At 39.1% G+C, this 18,325-nt stretch overlaps 1 protein-coding gene across 2 annotated transcripts in view; it reads left to right on the top strand.

The window, feature by feature from the left end:
* fnip1 (folliculin interacting protein 1) overlaps positions 1-17,941 on the top strand; it is a 32,742-nt gene extending 14,801 nt beyond the window's left edge. For both annotated transcript variants that reach the window (XM_088441342.1, XM_088441341.1), the window contains 11 exons: positions 1,737-1,808; positions 3,752-3,887; positions 4,030-4,231; positions 6,300-6,385; positions 9,446-9,592; positions 10,573-10,742; positions 11,797-13,009; positions 14,237-14,402; positions 14,550-14,750; positions 15,326-15,441; positions 16,821-17,941. In XM_088441342.1, the coding sequence (XP_088297468.1) occupies positions 1,737-1,808; positions 3,752-3,887; positions 4,030-4,231; positions 6,300-6,385; positions 9,446-9,592; positions 10,573-10,742; positions 11,797-13,009; positions 14,237-14,402; positions 14,550-14,750; positions 15,326-15,441; positions 16,821-16,899 (2,588 nt within the window). In that variant the 3' untranslated portion in view covers positions 16,900-17,941. The remainder of the gene's footprint in view (positions 1-1,736; positions 1,809-3,751; positions 3,888-4,029; positions 4,232-6,299; positions 6,386-9,445; positions 9,593-10,572; positions 10,743-11,796; positions 13,010-14,236; positions 14,403-14,549; positions 14,751-15,325; positions 15,442-16,820) is intronic.
* Positions 17,942-18,325: the final 384 nt, after the last annotated feature.

Raw genomic sequence — 18,325 nt, 5'->3', positions numbered from 1 at the left:
GCGGCCTGTGGTCAGTTTTTGGGGGCCGTGTCGGGTCAGCAGAACCCGCTTCTTATGTTGTGAGTTAATTTGAGCTATTTTAAAGGTGAAATCTGGGCGAATGTTATAAGAATCAAGGGGATATACGCAATACTTACAAATTGGTGACATTAGCACCGGCTTGTACTAACCAGATTATTATGTGATTTTTTTTTTTTTTTTTTTTATCTTTTTATTTTGGTCTGTGGTGAGGCAATAAATGATTTTCCCTTCACTCGCATGGAAAGCATTCTCACTCGGTTGTGTTTGCACATAAACACGCTTGCACGTTGCAGTTTGGCGGCCACTCGTTAGAATGTTTGGGGAACCCCCCCACTTCTATTCTTAAGCCAAACAACATGTGTACCTATTCTTTGCTGCATGCAGTGTAGAATCTTTGATTACTGCATTAAGTTGATATTATTACAAACATAGGCACTTCGGAGTGCATTTGAGCAACAGCACTTTTTGCTTTATCAGTCCCGTTTCCGGATGATACAAGATGGGAAGTGCACTTTTTTTTTCTTCTACTTGATTGCATGTAGTGTGTGAAGTGTTGCATGATGTGTTGTTGTGGAAGTGATGACACAAAGGTACAGGCAGTACAAGGCTGGATTTGCACTACAGTTTCATTGTCTTTTGATTACATTTTTGATTAAAGCTGGAAAGAGCATTAATCATTGTCTGCTATTGATAGCTACAGAGGCCAAAGATCCTTTTTTTTATTTTTATTTTTTTTTTACAGAGCTGGCAGTGATTGAATTGAATATTATCTAAATTTACAGAGCGGTGGTTCTCAAGCATTTTTCAAAACTACCACCTGAAAAAAATAACTTAGCTTGGCCATTGAAATACAGTCAAGTGTTTGGACTAAGTAAAAAGTTTATTTATTCATATTTTTTTTTAAATCTGCTTTATTTTAAACGTGTAAAATAATAGCTTAATACCCATTTAAGTACACTTGTGAGAAAAGAAGAATAAAATAATATTTTTTAGAACATGAGAAAAAATTAAATGAACATAAAGTAAACTAAACATTAAATGGAAACAAGTGAGAAACAACTATAGTGAACCCAGTCATTTGTAGTAATTTAAACACGCAGTACATGTTGGAAAAGGATTAAGAACAAGTTCAAACTCTTGTGCTCCTTTCCCATTATCAATATTCTTTTTTCCAACATTGTTACCACAGCCTGATATCATACAATAATGATATCTTACTAAGCATAGTACACCATTAAATAGCATCTAATGATACATAAACAAATACAGCAATAAAATTAGTCAAAAGCCACATTTACTATTATGTGGTTTAACTATGGGACTTTGAAATGACCGAGAACTTTAAAATGTTCTAAACCTGCTTCAATATTTACATAGAGCATTGTATATATTCGAAGAACTTTAAAATGTTCTAAATCTGCTTCATTATTAACATAGAGCAGTGTATATATTCTAAATGTGGTTAAGTAATAAACAAGGAATTAAAGTGTATTATGGAGGACACTTTTCTTTGAAACTATGATGGGGAAAAATAGCAATCAAAATAAGAATGTAAGAAAATTATAAAAAATTGGACAATACTGCAGATTAAGTCCAGCCTTAAACAGAAAATGACTATCAAGGATGGCCTCTCCACTGTGTATTGCAATAGCTATTATCTATCTCTTTACAGTTTTTTTTTCATGTTCCCTGTCACTCTCAAACTCTTTCACTAGGCCACAGTCACCCCATGGATATGCCAGGCCGAGGGTTGTACGACGAGCGGGACAGCGGCATCGCACGCTCAGGTATGTTCAAATAGGGTTGGAGGTCAAGAGCAGTTACACAAGCATGGCTATGTTTGGACCGTCTGCACATAAGCTGCTAATTCACCTAGGCGGCTATGCGATAAGAGCGGTACAAGCAGACATTCGGCGATGTCTGACCGCTCTCCGGCAAACGCGCGCTGCTTCAAACAATCCCCGCAGAGATCAAAAGAGTTGCCACCATCCGCCCGTCAATGGTATAGGGCCTTTAAGTACAGTGGTAAATCAAAACGGGAGAGGGTTATTCGTTTTGTGACTCGTAATTTCAGGACTCGCAGTGTTTGACTGGGTTTTAGGAAAAGTGTCCAAAAATCATCTAAAAATGAGTCGACAAAGGATTGTTAAAGTCTAATGTTCTGCCTGTAGTTTTTATCTTTATTGTTGTAAATATGAAGGGACCAAAATAAAAAGTTCTTTATTCATCATTTTAACCTTATTGGCCAATTAATGAGTTATTGAAATTCTGTTACATAACAGAATCGATCTTTAAAAAAAAAAAAAAAAAACTAATAGTTTTTTCTGCTTTCCACAGTTGAACATATGCATAGTAATTACATTTTGCATATTGGCGATTTAATTATTTAATTCCTTATTAAATAGGAGTTTTAGGATACTGGAATTTTTAACCAGGAAGTGAAACGCCTTGTTTACTGAAGCCGCACCTCTCACCGGGTGGCTGCCTCACCCCCTTCATGATGTTGTTCAATGCCGGCTGGCCAAGAAACATTCAACCATACATTATCTTGACCTTATCTTCATGAAGGTTGCTCGAGCCAATCCCATCTGAGAGAATAAAGGCGCCAAAACAGGCATTTTACTGACATTAAAATCACAAACAGTGCCAAGTGACCGCGCTTACTAAGATCCATTTTTTTCTGTCAAATTGGTCCCAGGGTACATCAGTTTTAATAACATCTGTTCTACGGATGAAATATTGACTACTGACTTTTATTGTCTGGGTGTGTGCAAATACATTATTGCAACTTGGTACTATATTCTACAGTAAAATGTTATTACCTACTAATGAAACACAGTAAAATGTTATTACTAACTAATGAAAAATTGCTGTTTACTTGACTGGCTCTGTACAAAATCTTTCCTCCTCAACTCTGGAAAAAAATGAAACTAAACGATATGCAAAAGGTTGGCATGTATTTACTCTTGCATGGGCGATATGAGGGCTTGCTATTCTCAATAGGCCTCTCGCAGGTTATGTTTGTCTGCTTATGTAGGGACAGTGGTGAGCACACAGAATAAGCTAAGAATGCTTCAAAATGCATCAGTGAAGAAAAATAAGACTTTAGGGGTATTTAGGGTGAGAAATCAACATTATAACATGATTAAAATCCCCCAAAAGATGGCACGGGCCCTTTAAAAATATCCATATTGGTCAGGCCCTTGTAAACACACACTTGCACACTGGCATGACTGGTATGAGTGGTAATGATGCATTCTGCCCAAATCCCAGGCACATGTTGTATATAAATTTAGCAGCTCTGAAAAGCTGCTACTCATAAATGAGGTTCTAATTCTAGCCTCATCTCATCACTGGGCACAGAAACACACACACACACTCCAAAGTCCACAGGACACTTTAGTCTCTTTACTGGATCACCTCAGCAATGTAGGAATCCTACACGGCCTCATGTGATGGGCTCATATTCAGTGCCTGTTGTTTGTGGGCCGTCAATAGGATGAGCATCAGCTATTCCATCTCCTGGGAACGCTCACTGATGTCTCTGTGAAATCCATATGGAAAATATATAGATTAAAGGGACGGTGGACTTTGACATCCAGTAAGGCATGGGTGGATAAAGTAAAGTTCATGAACAGAATTTGTTCAATAAATTGCTGACAAATGAAGAATTATTATAACGTTAAAGAAATATTTCACAAAGTTAACTTTGTTTCTTTTCTTCCTTTAGCATCCCTGAGCAGCCTTCTGATTACGCCGTTCCCATCACCGGGCTCATCGTTGACCAGCAGCTGCGCATCCAGCTACCAGCGGCGGTGGCGACGCAGTCAGACCACTAGCCTGGAGAACGGTGTTTTCCCACGCTGGTAAGTAAGTGACTGAGTGAGTGATGTCTGTTCAGAAACGCAGACCTGTTCGAACCTGTCTGAGGCTTTTAAAACATTGTGAAATGCTTCCTAGACTTCAGAGGTGTTGTTTGAGATGAACCTTCTCAAATTTCCAATAAAGGTCGGTGGAGGAGAGCTTCAACATGTCGGACGAAAGCGGCGGGCAGAGCCTGGGCGTGGCACGCAAGAAGAAGATTGCCATTGGCGTTATCTTCATGCTGTTGTCCAACACTGAGGAGAACAGCCGATTCCAGGACTTTTTCTTCTCACACTTCCCGCTCTTCGAGAGCCACATGAACAAGCTCAAGAGCGCCATTGAACAGGTGAATATCCTTTTTCTGAGAATCCGAGCAGCAGGAAGAGCAGAAAAGATGCAATTGTTTCTGTAGAAATAAATGATTCTTTTTATTATAATTGGTATTTTTTTTTTATTTGGAATAAATTGCGAAAACAAAATGACTGTAGCACCACTTAGACACAAAAACAAAACTAATACCAGTATATTTGACATTGACCTACAGACAAAAAAAAAGTCTTTAGTTTTCTTTAAGTGGATTAACCCGAGCTACCTCACATTTGCTCGCAAGTCAAAAATGTCTAAACAATTACCGTATTTTCCACACTATAAGACACACCCTCAATTAATTACATTTTTAAAAACTTTTTCCATATATAAGGCGCGCCGGATTATAAGGCGCACCCTCAATTAATGACATATTTTAAACCTTTTTCAGTCACAATATAGTCACTCTCAAAGTAATAACAATAATAACTCTAAACTCTCAATAGCATAATAACTCAATGTCAATATGACCAACCTTGTTCAACTGTAAACACACAAAAGAAACAGGTAAAGCTTACTTTATCAGTTCATTCCCCATCTACGGATCCCAATCTCAATATTGATCCATATAGAAGGTGTACCTGATTATAAGGCGCACCATCAGGTTTGAATATTTTTAAGGCTTTTAGGTGCGCCTTATAGTGTGGAAAATACGGTAGTTTGTGAGTTTTTGTACAACACTGTAACAGTAGTAAAAAGGCTTTGGGAAACATCACTATACAAAACTACGATAATACTATATTCTATTATACAGTACATTTAGTGAAGAAAAATGTCACATTTGCATTTTGATGTACTGCGCTGTGCCAAATGAATGAATATAAACGAAACTTTTTCAGGCATCTGTTTTGGTAATATTCAGTGATACCAAGAAAAAAATGTCTTCACATGTTTATGGACTGCTTTGAACAAATATAACTCAATTTTTTGTCAGAAAAAACCTCAAGATGTTTAATCACATTATACGTTTGAATATTGTGAAATATTTCTCATCGTAATGGTGGGAGCACCTACTAGATCAATCAATCAATGATTGATTGATTTTATTGATTGACCTACTAGATAAAGGAAATACACGTTATATAATGTTTTTTATTTACGTCCCAAGTTAATAACCGTAGTTACTTCATATTTGCCCAGAAGGATGTTTAGGCCTTAATGTTGTTACTTTTTTGTGGAGTGTAAAAAAATAAAGGAGGCATGTCTTACAACCTAAAATCGACAAAATATCCATGCTTTACTGTATCCTGAACAGGAAATTGGCCATTTTTAAATACCTTTCTCTTTTTTTTCCATATTTTTGGCTTTTTTGAGAAGTCATATTTGATCAAAGTAGTTTTTACTCTGAACTATCTCATTTTCAGAAAAACTCCAATTCCAATGTGCCATTATCCCAACATGCCAGTACGACTACAAAACCTGTGCTCCGGCGGCCCTTTATAGCTGCTTGTACCTTTAGTTTTGATTTGTTTAGTTTTTTATATTTTATTTTATCTGACATATGACACATTATATGACTTATATGACACATTTTTCAACAATGCAATGATGCCTGTAAAATGTTTTCAGCCAAGTGCACCCTAACCAGTTCAAAACTTTTTACATTAAAAAAAAAAACAGTGCTGTGCCATGCATGTTTTTGCGTGCACTTCAGAATGTAGATCATGTAATGTCATTGTTTTATTTCTGTCTCTTCTGCTGAGAAATTGTGTCACTATTTACAGTGCGCATCCGTATAAATCTTAATAAAATAAAAGCATGCAATGTTTTGCAAAGTAGTCACTGGAACACAAGGTCATGAGTGTGTTCACTGTCCAAGTGTATCTCATCTTGTCTGCAGTACCATATAAATAAAACTTTAAGCTCTCATATTGCACTGACTGGTATTCGTTCACCTGTAACTCACAAATGTTGTTAACTTGGCATCATTGCATTTCCGGAGTACTTCCCTCAGCATTATGGTCACATCACATACCTTGCCCATAAATTTCAAAGTGTCACTGTTCTAAAAAAGAGTGTGTGTGTTTGTTATGTCAACCTCCCCCAAGGCCATGAAAATGAGCCGGCGGTCAGCTGATCCCAGCCAGAGGGCTTTGGCCTACAGCCGCATGGTGGACGGACTTAACGAATTCAGGTAGGCACTACTACTAGGTTTCCCCTCATTTACACACAACTTTCATTCTTTGCAGATGTACTGTCTGTATTCGTTGATGTATTAGCTTTTTTTTATATATATATAATTTTCTCTTTGAAAGCGAATCCCCACCTGTTTGCAATGATTATACATAGTATGATGTTAATGTTAAAAAAAAAATAGCAGCACCTTATCAAAGTATGGTTAGTGTTGCCAACTTTGAGTCTGTTCCAACCCCTCTAGTGACTATTCAAAAAAAAATGTTTTTTGAATGGCTTTTAATTCCTTATGAAGAACAAACATGAGCAAATGTTTTTGCAGTGGGTCAGCATCATAGCAAAAGTGTTAAGTGGGGTTAATCTACATTTGAGAGTCTTAGGCACACCGTTACCTTTTTTTTTTTTTTTTTTTACAATGGACAATGACCTGCCTGAGGGCTTAAGTGGACCTTATCTCCTGTGTGTAGGGCTGTCTGCATCACCCACATCCTTAACTAGGGAAATGTAGATCAATTCGACCCACATAATAACAGGAGTGCTAAAATAGACCTAATAGGTTTGTGTCTGTGGGGGACATTGGGCCAACTTCATGTGCAAAATAAAAGCAGTGCTAAAGTAGACTCATCTCTATATGAGTGTCTCAACCACACACACACACGAATGCAGAAACACACACAGTCACCTCCGGTACTATGGAACAATGGGTCAGTCTGACCCGCAGTAAAAGAGGTGGTTGGCAGTGGAACAATTGCTGATAAATGATTTGACTTGACACACACGCGAGGTCCACTTTAACCCACCTGTTATGTGACATTTTTACAATGGGTCATTTTGACCTGTAACATAACATGAGGGTTCAAGTGCACCACATGGGTCGCCACACACAGTGGCAGCTGGCAGCGTGTCTTGAGGTCCCCTGCGTGTTGTAGTCATATGCTCGATGGCAGCCAGCCCACCTGAGTGGCAACCCTATCGAGTGGACCCCCTGACCCAACTACAAATAGTAGAGGGGGGCACAAACAAAATACCTGCGCCATCTCACCTTCAGGCTCAGCTAATTTTAAGCAAACCGGCCTTTGCCTTTTTCAATGGGTGTCTTTGACCTCATGGAACATTACAAAACTGCGCACATGCCTCAACCCTCACATGCCAATGCGGCTGTGCCATCAGTATGCATGCATGCATGCACGCACGCACGCCAACGTATGCTGACAAAGATAAGGCGCATACTTGGCAAATGCACACTATTACATACGGTGCCAAGTCTAACATTTAGAAACAGACTTGAATCCAGTGTTGTTGTTGTTGTTGTTTAGATACTAAAAGATAGATTTAATAATTAAGTCACTCAAAAAACATTTTTACGTTTTTATAACTGCAGATATTCAATCCCATGTATTTAGTCACAATAAAAAAAACAAAAAAAAGTTCAAATGTTCAATCATTTTAGTAATTACTATAGTATTTTAGTACCTTTTTCTATGTTCAATTGATTATAATTACCGTATTTTCCGCACTATAAGGCACACCTAAAAGCCTTCAATTTTTTAAAAAGCTGATGGTGCGCCTTATCAGGTGCGCCTTACATATGGATCAATATTGAGATTGGGATTCGTAGATGGGGAATGAACTGATCAATAAGCTTTACCTGTTTCTTTTGTGTGTTTACAGTTTAACAAGGTTGGTCATATTGATATTGAGTTATGGTATTGAGAGTTATTATTTGAGTTATGATTGTTATTACTTTGAGTATTACTATATTGTGATTGAAAAAGTTTTAAAATATGTCATTAATTGAGGGTGCGCCTTTTAATCCGGTGCGCCTTATACATGGAAAAGGTTTGAAGATATGTCATTAATTGAGGGTGCGCCTTATAATCCTGTGCGCCTTATAGTGCAGAAAATACGGTAAGTGCCAAAATAATCAAATATCTGAGCATATTGAATACTAAAGCAATCGCATACTTTTGGTACTATAAGTAAGTAAGTATTAAGGTAATTAATTACTGTGGCAGTTTAATATTTTAGTACCAAAAGTACTCAAATAGTTTAGTACAGTATTTATGTACATAAGTTAAATTGGTTCAATTTTTTTGATTTCCTGAAGTAATTAATTCAGCTCCGAATCCATTTAGTACCAGCCATTTTAAACCTTTTTAAAAATGACTTGGAAAAATACATTTTAAAAAGTATATATACCTGAGAATGAATGCCTGGATTCTTAAAAAAAAATAAAAAAATAAAATAATAATAATAATAATAATAATAATAATAATAATAATAATAATAAATAAACGCAAAATATAGGTCTTTTGGATTGAATTACTTCCTCACAAAAAAAATCTAAATTCTTGAAATGTTGTCCACTTACACATCTTGTTTTTTTTTGTTTATTTGTTTGTTTTTTTTGCAGTAAGCTTTATGGGGGTGGCGGTTTACGGTCTGAAACATCTTTCAGATCACAACTGTGAAGTTTCATGAGTCAATAGCTTGAATTTCTTAAGGAATTTATCATTCAAATAGTCTTGACTTGATGGCTCATCACTGCTTTAGAGCACCTCATTGTCACAGCGTGGAAAAAAACCCTGTGATGACCCGGCGGGATATTTTGCAGCCACCGGAGACTTTCAGTGGATATATTTCACAGCTCAGACAGGGAGATGAAGTGGAATCTATTATTATTATTCAATCCATTATTATTTCCTGGTCATACCAGAAATAATTGATTGGGTGGGGTGCGGTTTCGCCACATTATTCATTCATTGTTTGAAAAAGAGAATGGCCTAATTGATCGTGGCAATTCTGACTGCAAAAAATCCATTTTACAAGTCAGCGGGTTGAAGGGAGTTGTATTTACGGGCTGACATTCCTCAAGAGTGCGGAGATTACCACTAGCACATGGAAGCCTGCCGTCTTGCCAGGACATACCCAACACGCCCTTCTGCTCCAATCCCCCTCCCTGGCCTTCTTGCAGCAGGGCAGGCAGGGTGGGGGTCTTGACAGCAGGGTCTTGTTTTTGGACAATAACGCGTCTGTTCTCCTTCTCGCTCTCCCTTGCCAGGATGACCATTTGCGACCTGTACAGCATGCCCCGGGTGGCTGAGCCTGTGTGGTTGACCATGATGTCGGGCGCGTCTGAGAAGAACCACCTGTGCAGCCTCTTCATGCGAGAGTTCTCGTTGTTGATGGAGCAGGCCTCCAAGAACCAGTTGAGTGGCACGCTCCATTCTGTCCGACCGGTTTGACGGCCCGTCCGCCTACCCCCGTCCCTGCCAGTCACAAATTGTTGCCTTGACAAAAAGCTGCTGCTTGTGTACGCCTCAATTGGTGCAAAGGCCGAGTATTGAACACAAGCAAATGTATTCAGCGCGCGCTATCAAGTGCGACAAATAGAAGTAAATGTTAATCTGTTAATTGAAAAAAAATAATTAAAATGCTTTTCATGAAGTTTAAAAAAATACTTTTATTAAGAAATAGTAGCAAATTTGCAAAGAAATCTGTTTTGTCACAGACCATAAAAATATAACTTTTATAAAAGTCCTTAAAAGGAAACTGTTAATTAGCCCCTTTTGATTTTTTTTTGTTTTTGTTTTGTGTTTATTTTTCGTTCAAAAACAATACGTCATCAAACTAAGGCAAGTGGTTTTGTAAATCATTGATTGAATTTGAAGAGCAATTTTTAAAAAATGTTATTATAGTTGTTAGTTTAATGTATCAATGACTGCATGAGTATATGTGTGTGTGTGTGCGTGTGCATGTGTGTGTGTGTATATATGTATGTATGTATATATATATATATATATATATATATATATTTTATTTTATTTATTTATTTATTTATTTATTTATTTTTCCCCCCCCAGGGGTTAATCCCTGAAGGGAAATTCAAATGTCTTTATTTCTTGTTCCTAACGTTTGTGTTGTTGACTAATGCAGCTTGTGACAGGCTGACCAGCATGTCACAGTTGAAGTCATGGGACAGGAAGGGAAGTAGACACTCATTTAGAAATGAGAAGTGAATCATGCAACAAGAATGTATGTGTGTGCGCGCGTTTGTGTGACAGTGAAAATGTGTCCATGCATGTGTGTTGATTCACTGTCCACTTTCGACCTTTTCAACTTGCAATAAAGCCCCGCTCTGGCGTTTTCTTCCCGTCCGCTCAGCCATCTGTCTTGTGACATTGGCAGGTTCCTGCCAGCGTTGCTGACGGCCGTCCTGACCAACCACTTGGCCTGGGTGCCGACGGTCATGCCCAATGGCCAGCCACCCATCAAAATCTTCCTGGAGAAGCATTCATCACCTAGCGTGGACATGCTGGCCAAGACGCACCCTTACAACCCTCTCTGGGCACAGCTAGGTGAGACATGTCAAAATAAGAATATTATATATGTAGTAATGCGCAAATTTCGGAAATAGACTCTAATATCTGTCCAAATTTAATCGTATCTGTTTAAATTTAATCGACACGGCCAAAATAAGCATCAAACATTTCCATCCAACTTTCCAGTTGAGGTGATAGAGCACAATGCAGACAACTCAGAATGAATTGTCTGGTGGGTGACTTCCACACTGCTCACAATGCAAGCAGACTGTTTTGACCCCCAAAAAATAAAAATAAATGACATCTGAGCTTTTTTTTTTCTACCTCTGCTAAGGCCAGACTCTCATCATTTAGAAAACTTTCAATATTAAAACTTTTTTTTTATCATCATTTAGAAAACCTTCAATACAATAAGATTTTTAGTCTCACAAAAACTCATTCCTAGGACTTCAGCTCCAAATTGTTAAATATTTGTCACAGATTCTAATGCATTTTGTTTAAAAAGAATCCGGCAAATTATAATAAAGACAAGCAAATGTGCTGATAATTTTGTTGCATGTTGCGTTCCTCATACGTCCTCATGAAATGTTGACAATTTTGCTAAAAAATATACACATTTATGCAAAATGCATGTACATTTTTTCAAAATGTTGTGAATTTGGTGTAAGTTTTTTTTAAACAACAAACAAACATAGCTAATTTAGTTACAAAATTTGGTGAATTTATTTGCTAAAAAAATGAGGATTGTCATTTATTTCAGATACGGTGAATAGATATTTTTATAATTTTTTTAAAAATAAAGTTGTAAACAATAGTTATTTTCCTTTTTTTTTCCATTTAAAATTATTTAAGCACAAAACTAGCTCATAATGTTATTCAACTATAATTTTTGACGGAAAAAAATTGTCATTCTGTCTGTTGTACTCTTTGTGTTTGATGAAGTAGGATCATGTGGACACCAATTGGTCAGAGCCAAGAACTGCATTGCATATATATTCACACACACACACAAAGAAGTGACACTAACATTGTGTTTTGTGGTATGTAGCACCGTAGAAAAATCATCTCACATTGCATCATCCGTTTTTAGGTGACTTGTATGGAGCCATTGGCTCTCCGGTACGCCTGGCCCGCACGGTAGCGGTGGGTCGGCGTCAGGAGCTGGTGCAGCGCCTCCTCTACGTGCTGACGTACTTCATCCGCTGCTCGGAGCTGCTGGAGACTCACATGCGAGACAGCACCGAGGACGAGGCCATCGTCATGCCTGGCTCGCTCATCACCACCTCGCTGCGCAAGGGTGAGGTGGAGGAGTCGGACTACGTGCTGGTGACCGTGCACAAGCCTGGCGCCGACTACTTGGCTGAGAAGGAGGAGGAGGGCGAGGATGACAGCGGGGACCCGTGTCAGACCTTCGGGACGCTCCGGGACGAAGGTTGCCAGGCGTCGGAGGAACCCAAGGGTCCTCACAGGGAGTCCGGCAGCCCGCTGGCGGCCGAAGCCCGGCTGGAGACGGTGCTGCCCACGGGCTCGTGCTCCCCGAGGGAGCGCGACCTGGACAAGGGCTTGGGCAGTGATCTCGTTGCGGACCCCTTGTTAGGCTATCTTCCAGAGAAGAAGCCTCCAGATAAGCGCACGCCCCCCGGAACTGGCATTTCGGGCCCTATGTCACTCATGGTGACGGAGGAGCCAGCCACCAAAGTCACTTTCCTCATTGGGGACTCCATGTCGCCCGAGTCAGACACAGAGAGCCGGCGAAGGAAGGTGGAGGAGGACATGAAGAAGCACAGAAAGCTCCACCACCTTCTGCCGCCTTCCGTGTCGCAGAACCCCCTTTCTCTGCAGCGGGTGTCCAGCAAACTTTCTCAGTGGAACACGGACGCGCCGGATTACAGCCAATTCGATGAGTACTTCTGCCCAGAGAGCCCGGTAGAGACGAGGACAATAGACGACGTGGCCAAACAGGTTGAGGCCGTCGATGCCATCGACGGTCTCCGCAAAGACCTTCTGGAGCCCTCGGGGGCTGAGCGCTGCAACGAGGGCGGCGTCGAGAACGCAAGCGACTCTTTGGGCGTGCAGGGGAGGTGCAGGTGCGCCACGACGGACTCGTGCGAAAAGGGACTCGTGCTGTCCGTGCCCGTCCTCCAGTGGGACAGCAGAAATGGCGGTGAGGACCAAAAGTGCAAGGTTGCGCCTCTCAACGACTGGGAGATTCCACGTAACGAGAGTTCTGACAGCGCGCTGGGCGACAGCGAGAGTGAGGAGACGGAGGACTGGCAGGAGGAGGTGATGGTTCCCTTCCAAGGGTAGGTCTCGATCCAGCTAACGCACTTCTCAGAAACAAAGTGCCACTTCTCTATTTGTTTGTTTGTTTTTATTATGAGACTCAAAAGTATCTCTTGCAACCATCTAGTTGAACCGGAATTACTGGTGCTCCTGTTGATTACTACTATTACTGCCTATTAGGCATGGGTCGATAACAGCTTTTCATGGTATGGTAAACTTGAGCAAAAATATCACCACCGTGGGATAGCATATTAAAATTACAACTCTATTTCTAAACACACACACACACACTAAACCCAATATTGAATATTTGCTACATTAGGAAATGTGTACCATGTTTCGTGCAAATAAATGAATACATTCATATTCTTCTTGTTTTAATTCTTAGCAAGTAACTGGTAAGCTATTTTTAGGACAAAGACCTTGCATCCATGCATTCCAAAAAGGTAAATAATAATAATAATAATAATAAACAAACACAAAAACTACAATTGCCATATATATAATCATTTTCAGAGCACTAAACTGTACAGGGCGTCCATGAATGTCCACTGTGAGACACACTAAGCTTGAAAAAAAAACTCCCCGAAAAAAAAGACATATTTTCAAAGTAACATTGATTGTTATTTCTTGTAACCCAAAATAAAGAAAGTGACTTCCTTTGACTAGTATGAGCATAAATATTGGTCTTTGATCAAACGTGAGCCCTCGCATTTGCCTTTTTTGAAGTCTTTTTGAGAGTCACCTTATAAGATTCCAAAAGGGCACAGAGGGCATGCTAAGCATCTTAACTTGATTTCGATTGGTCAAACTTTGTCTAATCGTCTTCCAGAAATGGGCGACATCATCAAAGTTCTGCTTATTTATTTGGTTTAGGTATGCAAAGATCTTCTCCTTTTCCTCCATGCATGCCAAGAAAGTAAAAAAAAAAAAAAAGTGATTGCCATTAAATGATATTCAAAGAGGCAGCTTTGGAGTCAACTCTGCAAGCCGCCACTCATATTCTTCTCCGTTTAAACGTCCCCCTTGTTAGCAAAAAGGAAAGCGCTCATTACCCGTTATATACAGTATACTGTAAACCGCCAACCCGGTTATTGGCCCATGTCTTCTACATTTATCTAGTTTTGAAATCAGAGGCCGGCAAAAACTGTTTGAAAAGAAACTGGGAATAAGTACATACTTATTTTTCCCCCCCAAAATCAGCAATTACACATCCAAAGTTAATGTTGTATTGTTTATATTGACAGGCCCAAACTGGTGGAGAAGTACTCCAAGCCGACCATCGCCAACTTCGGCCGCTCCCTCTTCGGCGGCTACTGCCCTACCTACGTGCCAGACTTTGTACTGCACGGGATTCCCAGTGACGACAAGCTACGGGAGAGCCTCATGGCCGAACTCGCGCATGCCGTCCAGGTAAAGCATTACACTGTATTATAAAACCTCAATTGATTGTGACCTCTATATTCTGGGGTGCACATAATACCCGGTAAGGGTTTCTTGGAGCCAAAAACCCTTCGGGGAAATAAATAGCATAATGACATCCAGTATTGTTGTACGCAGCATCCGGTGCTGGACGAGCCCATCGCCGAGGCCGTGTGCATCGTCGCCGACACGGACAAGTGGACCGTGCAGGTGGCCAGCAGCCAGAGAAGAGCCACCGACACGGGCAAGTTAGGCAAGGAGGTGCTGGTGTCCAGCCTGGTGTCGGGACTGCTGCACTCCACGCAGAAGCTCTACAAGCTCAACGTGTCCCCCAACTTTGTACGCAACACACGTAACGACACACTGTCGCCAGCAAATTCCAAATACGTATCATTAAATCCTAAATCGATGGAAAAAGGAAAAAGTTCCTGAACGGTCATCATGCGAGAATCGAGGAAAGAATCGAGCGAATGTTGTCTCTTAAGAGACTTCGCAGAATCCCACGAGACTTCTGATAATGCAGTGAAACGAGTAAATCTAGAGTTTAACTTTCTTGAGACCTCACAAATTTCACTCAAATCAATAGGTTTTTGCACCCAGACCTCGTGATAATCATTTTAAACTTTAACATCAGAAATACCAGAAAACCTTAAAAATTTGACGAGTCCTCAGAAAATATGGGTCATCAGCAACTTGAGAATTCAGAAAAGACTAAAGCAAATCTTGTGAGACTTCTGCAAATTTTGTGATACACATTTGAAAAGGGAGATTTGATGACATGAGATTGCAGAAAAGTTTTGTATACAACATTTTGAAAGAAAATATTTTGTGACCATAGCAATTCTCATGAGAGTTGAGATTGACGAGTGACATTTTTATTGGTGCATATTTTGACTGATTTCCTTGGTCCTTAGTGCATCATGCATCTGGAGGACCGCCTGCAGGAGATCTACTTCAAGAGCAAGATGCTGGCCGAGTACCTGAAGGGTCAGAAGAGAGTCCACGTCAAAGAACTGGGCCTCGTCTTAGGGTGAGCGCCTCATTCTTATTTTTACTTGGAAAGCGCTACATCATAAACTTGAATTGATCCTATTTTTTGGACTTTAAGCCACAACTTTTTTCTCATGATTTGAGCCCTGCGGGTTTTTTTTTTTTTTTTTTTTTTTATTAGAGCTGCACGATTATGGCCAAAATAATTATTTTGGTCTATATTGAAATTACGATTATTCCTCATGTTTGGTCCAATATGTCTATTAATTGCCCTTTGTTTTTTAAACAAGCATTATATAAGCAAGTCTTCAAGGCTTGATAATTACAAGTAATAATAACAATAAACTAAACTAAATATATATAGTAAATAATTAAAATAAATGGCACACAAGGCAACACAGCTAACTTAATTGCTGAGTGCAAGCCAATGAAAAAAATGAAGCCCACTTAGAACCAAGCATATTATTTAATTTTAAGCCATTTTTAATCAATTAGCAGTCAAAATGTCATTTTCGGTCATTTCAAACTGAATTTATTCAAATTTTTCGGATTTTTCAAAATAGTTCTCAATTAACAGTTGGGAAACAATGCCCCCTGATGGTAGGATGGAAAAGTGCTTGATTTGACTTGTAATTTTAAAAAAATTGCTTGACTTCTTGAAATGTTAATATCTCTGAGGATATATGTTAATATCGGGTGAGAAACTCAACACCATTTCATACTGGTAAATAATACACAGTATTAGGGTGAGAAAAGCAGAGGCATTTGTCATGAAAAGGGAAACATTGAGGGGGCAATGATTGGTGGTAGGATGACAAAATGCTTAATTTGATATGTTGTGAAGCCGGCTTTTTAAACGTTAATAGCGTCGAGGATCATTTTAATCTATCATGGCAGCCAATATTGTATTGTGATCGCGATTAAAAGGCCATTGTATATATGAATTATCCGCAATGTGTTTATATGCACTAAAATAATCAATAGACAGAATAAGACGCTAAGTATTGATTTTGAGTTTGAACTGCTATCTAAGTCATTCTGTCGGTGTTATGTTGAAAATATTCATCCATTCATTTTCTATATGTTGATGCAAAACATGGAGGCATGTTCAGTCTGTTCAAGATTTGATAAAAATGCCCCCCCAAAAAAAAAAACTTCCACGTAACCACCTTTCTGCGTAAATACCGAATCTGATGTTATGACCTGCGGCTTATAGTCCGGTGCGATTTATCTGTGACAAAAAATATTTTTTATTTGCTCAATTTGTGCTGCTGCGGCTTATAGTTTGGAAGATAGGTTAATGAAACCGCTTTATGCCATTGTGACAAATCATTTTACATGTAATAAAATGAGAGAACAGTCAAGGCTCCGCTTCGTGTTAGCCCGTTTTTGTAACACAGTGTCATCTGTTTGTTTCAGAATTGAATCGAGCGACCTGCCGCTACTGGCTGCCGTTGCAAGCACGCACTCGCCCTACGTGGCTCAGATCTTACTGTGAGGATGAGGGAACGAACAGTCGCGCTTTCCTTTTCCTTCTTTTCCTTGTTTGGTGGACCTCATACGGCGATGCCGCTGACAGGTGCAGTGACCCCATCGCCCTCCAGGGGATGCTATTGCGTAAGAAAGGAAGAGCTTCTGTTTTGTTTTTCAACACCAAGCCAAAGACTTTACAACCAAAGGAGTTAGGACCCAGACTGAAAAGAAACAGAACAATAAGATTTACGTTATCTTGTTGTGTCTTTCCTTTTTTTGTTTCAATTTCGTTACACTGTGGGCCGTAACGTTCCTTGGTACGTGTTTAACGTTTAACACAAACCCTTTGAGGTATTTTTTTGTTTGATTTTGTGCTTTTTCTGTACAATCTCCTGACAAGCCAGCCGTGGTTAAAGAAGGCTCTCATAAAGGATGGCAGTTATTATTTTTTTTCTTTTATACAAGCCAAATTTGACCCTTTCCTTTTTTTCTATTCAAACGTAACAGACCGCTTCAGAAATTTTCCAAACACTACCTCAGATCTTCTTATGTACCATTCACAAAACTACCCTGAGGTCATTTCTTAAAGATGGATTGCTAACTTTTTCACCCCCCCCCCAGTTGTGGAATCATCGCTGTCTATTTTACAACCAAGAGGTAAAATGCTGAATATTGTCACACTTTTTCTACTATGTTTATAGCAAGGAGTGACCACAACAAGATGTAGGAAAATCCACAGAGGGACTTTTTTTTTTTTTTTTCCCTTTGGTCATCGTCTTTTTTTTTTTTTTTTTTTGCTGTGCTTTTTGTGCTTGCTGCTTTCCTTCTCTTTTGTCTTAATGGGAAATGACAATGTCATCAGATGCTTCCAAACAGATTCTAAAATTAATTAGTGCTTGTTGGTCGTGTGTTAAAGGCGTCTTTTGTATATGACTAAGTTATTTTTATGGATTGTACAATTCATTTCCATGTATTTATACCTTTTCAACAATTGTTTCCTCAGAACTATCTTTTTCCCAATTTTATGGGAATGTTGTGCAATAAAGATGCAGACATTTGGACATAAATGGGCTTCTCATCTTTTTTTTTACCAATCATTTTTCACCCTTCATTAATTTAGCGCAAGTACACCTTATAGGGTGTTATTCTTTAGGGTGTCTGAACATGTATATTAATTACAATTTTGAATATTTTGAAGTTGTAAATAGTTGTAAAAAATGTTATGAGCACTGTAAGTGTGGTCTGCTAAACTTTTAACATTTCTTTATTAATATTGCACATTTTATCCTATAAATTATGGTAGCCCAGAAGTGCAAATCACAAAAATAAGCAAACAAAAAAGAGGATTGCAAAAAATACATAATTAATAAAAGACTAAACCCAACTGCAAATCAGGATTTTTTTTTAAAGGCTCCCGCAACCTCTGCAATGGCTGAGCTGCTCCAAAATAT

Source organism: Hippichthys cyanospilos, chromosome 18, assembly GCF_059441005.1.
Source record: "Hippichthys cyanospilos isolate Australia breed blue-spotted pipefish chromosome 18, RoL_Hcya_1.0, whole genome shotgun sequence".
Taxonomy (NCBI): domain Eukaryota; kingdom Metazoa; phylum Chordata; class Actinopteri; order Syngnathiformes; family Syngnathidae; genus Hippichthys; species Hippichthys cyanospilos.
This window is presented reverse-complemented; position numbering and strand designations above follow the sequence as displayed.